This window comes from Salmo salar, chromosome 09, assembly GCF_965601325.2.
Source record: "Salmo salar chromosome 09, fSalSal1, whole genome shotgun sequence".
NCBI lineage: Eukaryota > Metazoa > Chordata > Actinopteri > Salmoniformes > Salmonidae > Salmo > Salmo salar.
The window spans coordinates 118,986,612-118,998,064 of NC_138299.1; the positions used below are offsets into that span (position 1 = coordinate 118,986,612).

At 45.7% G+C, this 11,453-nt stretch overlaps 1 protein-coding gene across 1 annotated transcript; it reads right to left on the minus strand.

Moving 5' to 3' along the window:
• Positions 1-7,588: 7,588 nt before the first annotated feature.
• LOC106612509 (transcobalamin-1) lies at positions 7,589-9,044 on the minus strand. The gene is made up of 4 exons (XM_014213691.3): positions 8,902-9,044; positions 8,671-8,815; positions 8,253-8,392; positions 7,589-7,908 (listed from the first exon to the last, which is right to left on the minus strand). Exons 1-4 carry the CDS (start codon positions 8,972-8,974, stop codon positions 7,847-7,849), a joined length of 420 nt encoding a protein of 139 aa, XP_014069166.1. The 5' UTR covers positions 8,975-9,044; the 3' UTR covers positions 7,589-7,846.
• Between the last annotated feature and the right edge of the window lie 2,409 nt (positions 9,045-11,453).

Below are 11,453 nucleotides of genomic sequence, written 5' to 3' on the forward strand. Positions count from 1 at the left end.
GATACGCACCAAGTTATAAGCGCTCCTGAGATCTAGTTTGGTGAAAAAGCGCGCCCCGTGAAATGACTCCACGGCCGTAGCAATGAGAGGTAGTGGGTAACTGAACCCCACTGTGATAGAATTTAGACCTCTATAGTCAATGCACGGGCGCAGGCCTCCCCCCTTCTTCTTCACAAAAAAGAAACTCGAGGAGACGGGTGATTTAGATGGCCGAATGTATCCCTGTCTCAAGGATTCAGTGACGTATGTCTCCATAGCCACTGTCTCCTCCTGCGACAGAGGGTACACGTGACTTTTAGGAAGGGCTGCGCCAGCCTGGAGGTTTATCACACAATCCCCTTGTCGATGGGGTGGTAATTGAGTCGCCTTCATTTTACTGAAGGCGATAGCCAAATCGGCATATTCAGAGGGAATGTGTACAGTGGAGACTTGGTCTGGACTCTCCACCGTGGTTGCACCGATGGAAACTCCTATACACCTACCTGAGCACTCCCTCGACCACCCCTTAAGAGCCCTCTGCCCCCATGAAATCAGAGGATTGTGAGAGGCTAGCCAGGGAAGTCCCAGCACCACCGGAAACGCCGGGGAATCAATAAGGAACAGGCTGATACGTTCCTCATGACCCCCCTGCGTTACCATGACCAGTGGCACTGTTTCCTCCCTCACTTGGCCAGACCCTAGTGGTCGACTATCTAACGCGTGCACGGGGAAGGGTTTGTCCAGTTTAACCAGGGGGATCCCTAACTTATCAGCAACACTTCGGTCCATGAAACTCCCAGCTGCGCCTGAATCGACTAGTGCCTTATACTGGGAGTGAGGGGAAAAACCAGGGAAGAAAACAGAGACATACATGTGGTCGACAGGGGGGTCTGGGTGAGACTGGTGCTGACTCACCTGGGGGGTCGATGGAGTGCTCTGCCTGCCCTCTGAGTTCCCGGGAGAACCTCTCCAGCACCGGTCCGCAGTGTGTCCTCTACGGCCACAGTGGGTGCAGGAGAGGCCCCCCCCTCCGGTCCTCCTAGCAGCAGTCCCTCCAAGCTCCATGGGCGTTGGAGCAGGAGGGATGGGAGGTGGAATGAATAGGCCCCGATCGGAACGTCCCCGGGCAGTTAGCAGGTTGTCCAGCCTGATGGACAAATCAATCAACTGGTCCAGAGTGGTGGTATGGTCCCGGCAAGCCAGCTCCCGGCGGACGTCCTCACGTAGACTACACCTGTAGTGGTCAATCAGGGCCCGCTCACTCCACCCCGATCCGGCGGCTAGAGTCCGGAACTCCAGAGCAAAGTCCTGAGCGCTCCTCGTCTCCTGCCTCAGATGAAATAATCGCTCGCCCGCCGCCTTGCCCTCCGGGGAATGATCGAATACCGCCCGGAAGCGGCGAGCGAACTCTGGGTAGTTGTCCTTTGCTGAGTCTGGGCCCTCCCAGACGGCGTTGGCCCATTCCAGGGCTCTACCCGTGAGGCACGAGACGAGGACGCTCACCCTCTCTTCATCGGAGGGAGAGGGCCGGACGGTCGCCAGGTACAGGTCCAACTGGAGCAAAACCCCCTTGCACCCAGCGGCCGTCCCATCGAACTCCCTGGGAGCCATTATCCGTATCCCGCTTGTACTGGGTTCGGTTGGATTCGGTAGGGGCGCAGTGTGATGAATTGGTCCTGGTGGGGGTGATGGAGCGACTCGCTCCCAGCTCTCCAATCGGGTCAGCACCTGGTCCATGGCCGTGCCCAGTCGCTGGAGGAGGCTGGCATGTTTGCCGACTTGTTCCTCCATTGACAATGTTCCTGTCCCTGCTGACTCCATAAGTGGTGCGGGATTCTGTCACGAGCGGAATGAACAGTTTAAGGAGTGAGTCAAGCGCAGGAGACTGAGGTCCGTTGGAACAATCTTAATTTAATAAATCCACGGGCAAGATTCACATACGGCTGGGAGCATAACAGTCAGAAAAAATGACTAAAAGAAGCTCCGCTCAAAAGGCAGACGGGGCGCAGCCCGGCAACCCTAATGCCTATATAATTTAAGAAAAACAACACACGTAACAACGAACAATCCCGCATAAATCCTAGCTAAACACAGACAGACTAAATACCCCCCCACTAATGACAAACACAAAACAGGTGCAATCAAAAAACAGACATAACTAATAGACACTGAAACACAGATCGGTGGCAGCTAGTAGGCCGGCGACGACGACCGCCGAGCGCCGCTCAACCGAGGAGAGGCGCCACCTTCTGTGGATGTTGTGACATTTAGACCGCACATCAACGACTCAAAGACAGTACAGTATGGCTTAGAAACTCTGTGACTGACTGGCATGACAAATATGTTTGCTGGCACCCGAAAAAACGTTTTCTTACGATCACAGATATTACAAAAAATACTCGGATCATCATCGTATCCAGAAAATTGCCCATATCCGTTACAATACTCGTTTTGTCCGACTACTCGGCACACCCCAATATGAAAGTGAGTTGTGTTTGCGTGTGATCAGGGGTGTATTCATTCCTCCAACTCTATTGAAAAACATTTCTTAGAAGGAAGCAAATGGAACGAAATGGGGATACACATACATTAATTTGTCCAATAGAAACTCTCCTTTGCAACTGTTGGATTAATGAGTACACCCTAGATAAGCTAGATGCAGGCAATATTGTGGAATCCGGTATTCACTTTGGGTGAAGCTTGAGGTTACTAGAGTTCAAATTCCTCCTCAAGTGTATACTAAAGCAGTAAGGTCTGACTGGGTGTGGTATATGGCCAAAGATTGTTCTTAGGTAAGACGCAACGTGGAGTGCCTGGATACAGCCCTTAGCCGTGGTATATTGACCATATACCACAAACCCCTGAGGTGCCTTATTGCTATTATAAACTGGTTACCAATGTCATTACAGCAGTAGAAATAAATGTTTTGGCAAACCCGTGGTATAAAGTCTGATATACCACAGCTGTCAGCCAATCAGCATTCGGGGCCCGAACCACCCAGTTTATAAAAAAGACCAACACACTATCTAATATTAAAGTATTATCCGATCTACTATATTGTCTTATTCCAAGATGGCATAGCAGTCAGTCGTCCTTTGTCCTCGTCTTGTCGTGTCTCGTGTATATATATATATATATATATATATATATATTTACATCTTTTCTTCGCATATCTTTTTATATATTTTTTTCTAAAAACTCAACTTCAAAACACTCTCCTGCAACCCGCCTCACCAATTTAAAAAAAAGTATTATTTACCTCAAATCTGAAATCCACAACAGAAGCTAGCCAGAAGTTAGCCAGTTCACTAGCTAACGTTAGAATTCAGCTAACCACGGTTGGCGGTCATCAGCTATCCCTTAGCTCAAAAAGCTATGGCCAGTTTTGTACAACGTGACTCAGACCAGAGCATACCGGACCTATTTTCTCTCCATATCCCCGGATTTCTACCACAAGCTCTGGACATTTGCACCTGGATCTTGCAGCTAGCTAGCTGCTATCCGAGTGACTATTGGCTAACGTCGGTCCCGGAGCTAACATCAATTATTCCGGAGATAGCCAGCTGAAGAGTTCCATCAGCCACTCCTGGGCTACAATCACCTATCCGGACCCGTTTTACTGCCGATGCGGAGCCCCATCGGGCCTTCATGACTGGTCTACCAACGTTATCTGCCCAAGGGAGTTATCCAACTGGCCCCTCCATCGCGACATAACCTGAACGCCCATCTGCGGCCAGATAATTGTTTGCTGTCTTATTGGCTGCTATCTGAATAGGTCTATCAGCCAATTTTCTTGGGCCACTTTAACTATAACTATTTTTGCCAATTGGATTGGTCCCCTCTACCACACGGAACCCCACTAATCTACCGACGGAAACGCACGAGGTGGCTAAAAACAGGCCATCTTCTGCCAACTTGCTACCCATGGCCCGGATAGCTGTCTGAATCGCCGTGACCGCAACCGACCTCACTACTCACTGGACCCTTTTGATCACTTGGCTAAGCATGCCTCTCCTTAATGTCAATATGCCTGGTCCATTGCTGTTCTGGTTAGTGTTTATTGGCTTATTTCACTGTAGAGCCTCTAGCCCTGCTCATTATATCTTATCCAACCTCTCAGTTCCACCACCCACACATGCGATGACATCACCTGGTTTCAATGATGTTTCTAGAGACAATATCTCTCTCATCATCACTCAATGCCTAGGTTTACCTCCACTGTATTCACATCTTACCATACCTTTGTCTGTACATTATACCTTGAAGCTATTTTATCGCCCCCAGAAACCTGCTCCTTTTACTCTCTGTTCCGGATGTCCTAGACAACCAATTCTCATAGCTTTTAGCCATACCCTTACCCTACTCCTCCTCTGTTCCTCTGGCGATGTAGAGGTGAATCCAGGCCCTGCAGTGCCTAGCTCCACTCCTATTCCCCAGACGCTCTCTTTTGATGACTTCTGTAAACGTAATACCCTTGGTTTCGTGCATGTTAACATTAGAAGCCTCCTCCCTAAGTTTGTTTTATTCACTGCTTTAGCACACTCTGCCAACCTGGATGTCCTAGCCGTGTCAGAATCCTGGCTTAGGAAGACCACCAAAAACTCTGAAATCTCCATCCCTAACTACAACATTTTCAGACAAGATAGAATGGCCAAAGGGGGCGGTGTAGCAATCTACTGCAGAGATAGCCTGCACAGTTCTGTCCTACTATCCAGGTCTGTACCCAAACAATTTGAAATTCTACTTTTAAAAATCCACCTCTCTAAAAACAAGTCTCTCACCGTTGCCGCCTGCTATAGACCACCCTCTGCCCCCAGCTGTGCTCTGGACACCATATGTGAACTGATTGCCCCCCATCTATCTTCAGAGCTCGTGCTGTTAGGTGACCTAAACTGGGACATGCTTAACACCCCAGACATCCTACAATCTAAGCTTGATGCCCTCAATCTCACACAAATTATTAATTAACCTACCAGGTACCACCCCAAAGCCGTAAACACGGGCACCCTCATAGATATCATCCTAACCAACTTGCCCTCTAAATAAGGATATTGACCTCATCCCTTCAGTAGAGGATGCCTGGTTATTTTTTTTAAATGCCTTCTTCACCATCTTAAATAAGCATGCCCCATTCATGAAATTTAGAACCAGGAACAGATATAGCCCTTGGTTCTCTCTAGACCTGACTGCACTTAACCAACACAAAAACATCCTGTGGCGTTCTGCATTAGCATCGAACAACCCCCGTGATATGCAACTTTTCAGGGAAGTTAGAAACCAATATACACAGGCAGTTAGAAAAGCCAAGGCTAGCTATTTCAAGCAGAAATTTACTTCCTGCAACACAAACTCAAAAAAGTTCTGGGACACTGTAAAGTCCTTGGAGAATAAGATCACCTCCTCCCAGCTGCCCACTGCACTGAGGATAGGAAACTCTGTCACCACTGACAAATCCACTATAATTGAGAATTTCAATAAGCATTTTACTGCGGCTGGCCATGCTTTACACCTGGCTACCCCTTCCCCGGTCAACAGCATTGCAACCCCCACAGCAACTCGCCCAAGCCTTCCCCATTTCTCCTTCTCCCAAATCCAGTCAGCTGATGTTCTGAAAGACCTGCAAAATCTGGACCCCTACAAATCAGCCGGGCTAGACAATCTGGACCCTTTCTTTCTAAAATGATCTGCCGAAACTGTTGCAACCCCTATTACTAGCCTGTTCAACCTCTCTTCCGTGTCATCTGAGATTCCCAAAGGTTGGAAAGCAGCTGCGGTCATCCCCCTCTTCAAAGGGGGGGACACTCTTGACCCAAACTGCTACAGATGTATATCTATCCTACCATGCCTTTGTAAAGTCTTCGAAAGCCAAGTCAACAACCAGATTACCGACCATTTCGAATCCCACCGCACCTTCTCCGCTATGCAATCTGGTTTCAGAGCTGGTCATGGGTGCACCTCAGCCACGCTCAAGGTCCTAAACGATATCGTAACCGCCATCGATAAGAAACAATAGTGTGCTGCCGTATTCATTGACCTGGCCAAGGCTTTCGACTCTGTCAATCACCACATCCTCATCGGCAGATTCAATAGCCTTGGTTTCTCAAATGATTGCCTCGCCTGGTTCACCAACTACTTCTCTGATAGAGTTCAGTGTGTCAAATCGGAGGGCCTGTTGTCCGGACCTCTGGCAGTCTCTATGGGGGTGCCACAGGGTTCAATTCTTGGGCCAACTCTTTTCTCTGTATACATCAATGATGTCGCTCTTGCTGTTGGTGAGTCTCTGATCCACCTCTATGTAGACGACACCATTCTGTATACTTCTGGCCCTTCTTTGGACACTGTGTTAACAACCCTCCAGACGAGCTTCAATGCCATACAACTCTCCTTTCGTGGCCTCGAACTGCTCTGAAATACAAGTAAAACTAAATGCATGCTCTTCAACCGATCGCTGCCTGCACCTGCCCGCCCGTCCAGCATCACTACTCTGGACGGTTCTGACTTAGAATATGTGGACAACTACAAATACCTAGGTGTCTGGTTAGACTGTAAACTCTCCTTCCAGACTCACATCAAACATCTCCAATCCAAAGTTAAGTCTAGAATTGGCTTCCTATATCCCAACAAAGCATCTTTCACTCATGCTGCCAAACATACCCTCGTAAAACTGACCATCCTACCGATCCTCAACTTCGGCGATGTCATTTATAAAATATCCTACTCAATAAACTGGATGCAGTCTATCACAGTGCCATCCGTTTTGTCACCAAAGCCCCATATACTACCCACCACTGCGACCTGTACGCTCTCGTTGGCTGGCCCTCTCTTCATACTCATCGCCAAACCCACTGGCTCCAGGTCATCTACAAGACCCTGCTAGGTAAAGTCCGGCCTTATCTCTTCTCGCTGGTCACCATAGCTGCACCCACCCGTAGCATGCATTCCAGCAGGTATATCTCACTTGTCACCCACAAAGGCAATTCCTCCTTTGGCCGCCTCTCCTTCCAGTTCTCTGCTGCCAATGACTGGAACGAACTACAAAAATCTCTGAAACTGGAAACACTTCTCCCTCACTAGCTTTAAGCACCAATTGTCAGAGCAGCTCACAGCACATAGCCCATCTATAAATAGCCCAAACAACTACCCCTTCCCCTACTGTATTTATCTATTTAGCTGCTTTGCACCCCAGTATTTCTACTTTGCACACTCATCTGTCAAATCTACCATTCCAGTGTTTTAATTGCTATATTGTATTTACTTCACCACCATGGCCTATTTATTGCCTTTACCTCCCTTATCTCACCTCATTTGCTCACATTGTATATAGACAAATTTGTTTTACTACATGTGTGTGTTATGTGTCAAACTGCTTTGCTTTATCTTGGCCAGGTCGCAGTTGTAAAAGAGAACTTGTTCTCAACTTGCCTACCTGGTTAAATAAAGGTGAAATAAATAAATAAATAAATAAATAAATAAATATATATATATATATATATATATATATATATATATATATATATATATATATAGTCATTTCTGAAATGATTGTGTGCGCGCACGTACAGGTATACACGTACAATGTTCATGTATAATGATACCACTGTTGCAGTCATTTTGTTTCCCCGCACAAGTGGTACTCCATAGCTACTTGTACTTTATTAACCCTTTACACAGTAATTACAAATGGAATGTTATTTTACAGTAGTTTGAGTATATAACAGTATCATGATGAAACTCTATTTTTCATTCTAAACAGTCTTAAGATTGGCCATTACTACCTTACTTTTTTCCTGTTATGACACATGTAATAAATTGCACAACAGCACTTTTTCAAATCATGAACCAGTATCAGTAAGGCACTTCTGAATGTTCACCATTTTGTAAAATTCAGGATGATGTGGTCATTTTGTTCTGGGATGTAACAGCCAATACCTGTGAAAACAAAGTCCAAATAGGTCATTTTGTGTTAACAGTAATGTGCACAATTCTTGTGACAAATACATTGTAAAAAACATTAGCTTTTCCGCTTAATGCTATTGCTTTGCTCTCTGAGAGAGAGTGAGTTCTAAACACGGTCTTAACATCGTGAGACTACTACTCCTCACCCAGATCAGGTATGATCACTGGTCCATTCTTCCCAGTCTGAACAAGGAGCTCCCAGTAGGTGTGCTCATTTTGTGTTTACAGTATGTGCACAATTAATGTGACAAATAGATTGTTGTAAATAACACTTGCTTTTCCCTTTAGAGCGTGCGAGATTCTAAATCATTACTCACCCACGTCAGGTCTGATCACGGATCCATTCTTCCCAGTCTGAACAAGGAGCTCCCAATAAGTGTGCTCAGCATTGTCCCCGGCTACACCATTCACACTCTCCAGGAAGGGACCATAGTTGAGGTCCTCTTTATAGGTAAACCTGGAAGAACAATGCTCACTGACATAACATAACATCTTTGACACACACCATCTGCCAATAATACACCTTATCCATTCCAAAAGCAAGAATACCACCATCACTTTAGACATTGAAAACATGAAAATTACGTACTATTCCTTGCCATGCAATAAATGACACCTTGAACTACAGAACATTGTCTGTAAATTGGCATATAAACTATTGCTCAAACTGTATATCGATATTGCATGAATGAGCTATTCTAGAAACCAGACAATGGAATCTAAATGTCTACTGACTTGAAGTCTGTATTGTTCTGCTGCAGTCTCTTCATGGCACCGAGTAGGATCCCTCTGAACACAATGTCAGCACTGTAGGTCTCATTGGCTGCTTTGGCGATGCTGTTGACTATCGTCAAATTGATGGGTTTTGATCCAAATTCCTCTGTAATAAAATTGTAATAAAAAATTAACTACACTGTATAGGTTAGAAAGATAACATTACAAAGATGTAAATATATTCCACATTACTTTCAGTCAGGATCCCAGAAACCAGCAACAGCAGAGCTGCAGATAGAAAAGATGCCATGATCATACTCATCATGTATTCAGTTGGAAGTGTACAGTGCTGCACTCACTCCTTTTTATATTAAAACTTGTAACCACTCCTTTAGTGAGTGCATATTCTTTATCTAGGTAACATGCTGGCTGGACTGAAAATAATCGGATTTCTTTCCTTGTAATTTTCATTCATTTCTCTTGCCGTCATGCTTGTATTGTACATTTTGTACTGCCAAAGTCAACATTTAGTTTGTGTCATATCTTGTATGTATCACCATCAGTCAACTGTTTCAGGGGACTTTAAAAAGTAAACTTAGATTATTGCACAATGACCTTGTATTTAACTTTCATAGTTTACTTATTGTACCGGCATATAGTAGTCTGAGTACCAGCCTCTTTAGTTAACATTCCACTCCTTGTCATTGCCAATGAGTGCCAATTCCTCTTTTCAGAGGTGCAAACGTTTGTCGGCAGGCAAACATTTGACAATCCTACCAGTGTGGCTGAGCTTTTATATTCTAGATCGCACCTTTTTTTCAAAGACCTCTACCAAAGTAAAAATCTTGTGCAGTGACTAGCCCAACAGCTAAGATCCCGAAGTGGGGTGGGGACCCCAACCAAAACTTCCTTATGGTCCTGAAAAGGCCGTACGGTCTGTGAACATATTTACATTTACGTCATTTAGCAGATGCTCTTATCCAGAGCGACTTACAAATTGGTGCATTCACCTTAAGATATCCAGTGGAACAACCACTTTACAATAGTACATCTATATCTTTTTTTTGGGGGGGGGGGGGGGGGGGGGTTAGAAGGATTACTATATCCTATCCCAGCTATTCCTTAAAGAGGTGGGGTTTCAGGTGTCTACGGAAGGTGGTGATTGACTCCGCTGTCCTGGCGTCGTGAGGGAGCTTGTTCCACCATTGGGGTGCCAGAGCAGCGAACAGTTTTGACTGGGCTGAGTGGGAACTGTGCTTCCGCAGAGGTAGGGGGGCCAGCAGGCCAGAGGTGGATGAACGCAGTGCCCTTGTTTGGGTGTAGGGCCTGATCAGAGCCTGAAGGTACGGAGGTGCTGTTCTCCTCACAGCTCCGTAGGCAAGCACCATGGTCTTGTAGCAGATGCGAGCTTCAACTGGAAGCCAGTGGAGTGTGCGGAGGAGCGGGGTGACGTGAGAGAACTTCGGAAGGTTGAACACCAGACGGGCTGCGGCGTTCTGGATGAGTTGTAGGGATTTAATGGCACAGGCAGGGAGCCCTGCCAACAGGGAGTTGCAGTAGTCCAATGGATACATTAAACCTTCAGCTTCAGACAACATAATAAAAGAATGTGAGAATGGATAACATTAAGTCAGAAATCTTTGAAAAGTTGAGTCACTGACTATTAACCTTCCTTGTTTTCCTTGTGTTCAAAATATTCACAAAAATATAATACTGTAATAGAAGCTCCATTGTTATTCTCAGAGTCCGTATTCATGTCATAAGGAATTCCCCTCAACCAAAAATTGGGAAAAACAAACAGTCTTTCCCATTGACCCCCATTGTAAGAGCCAACTTCTTCATAGATTTTTTGTTATACAGAAATAATTAAAAAAATGACAAAAGTGCATTGGGTTGTTCAATATGCTGTACGTAACCAGGTCATAAATCCCGACCTATGGTTCGCAATGCTCCAACATAGGGAAATAGAGCCATCGAGAAGAGCTCTGTGGCTTCAGGCTATTCGTGTGGAAGAGTGGGAAATGTTGGGACAAGGTGTCCAAGGACCTGGTGTCCAAGTAGGCTACACATTTTTATTTATTTCACCTTTAATCAGGTAGGCTAGTTGAGAACAAGTTCTCATTTACAACTGTGATAAAGCAAAGCAGTGCGACACAAAACAGAGTTACACATGGAATAAACAAACATACAGTCAATAACACAATAGAAAGAAAGTCTATACAGTATGTGCAAATGAGGTAAGATAAGAGGTAAGGCAATAAATAGGCCATAGTGGCGAAATAATTACAATTTAGCAATTAAAACACTGGAGTGATAGATGTGCAGAAGATGAAATGTGCAAGTAGAGATACTGGGGTGCAAAGGAGCAAAAAAAATAACAGTATGGGGATGAGGTAGTTGGATGGGCTATTTACAGATGGGCTATGTACAGGTGCAGTGATCTGTGAGCTGCTCTGACAGCTGGTGCTTAAAGTTAGTGAGGGAGATATGAGTCTCCAGCTTCAGTGATTTTTGCAATACGTTCCAGTTATTGGCAGCCGAGAACTGGAAGGAAAGGCAGCCAAAGAAGGAATTGGCTTTGGGGGTGACCAGTGAAATATACCTGCTGGAGCGCGTGCTACAGGTGGGTGCTGCTATGGTGACCAGTGAGCTGAGATAAGGCGGGGCTTTACCGCGCAAAGACATAGATGACCTGGAGCCAGTGGGTTTGGCGATGAATATGAAGCCAGGGCGAGCCAACGAGAGCATACAGGTCGCAGTGGTGGGTAGTATATGGGGTTTTGGTGACAAAACTGATGGCACTG

Coding starts and splice junctions, on each gene's coding strand:
- LOC106612509 (XM_014213691.3), bottom strand. CDS start 8,974: ATGATGAGTATGATCATGGCATCTTTTCTATCTGCAGCTCTGCTGTTG. Junction 8,393..8,670: donor CAGAACAATACAGACTTCAA/GTCAGTAGACAT, acceptor TTGTTCTTCCAG/GTTTACCTATAAAGAGGACC. Junction 7,909..8,252: donor CGTGATCAGACCTGACGTGG/GTGAGTAATGAT, acceptor TTGTTTTCACAG/GTATTGGCTGTTACATCCCA.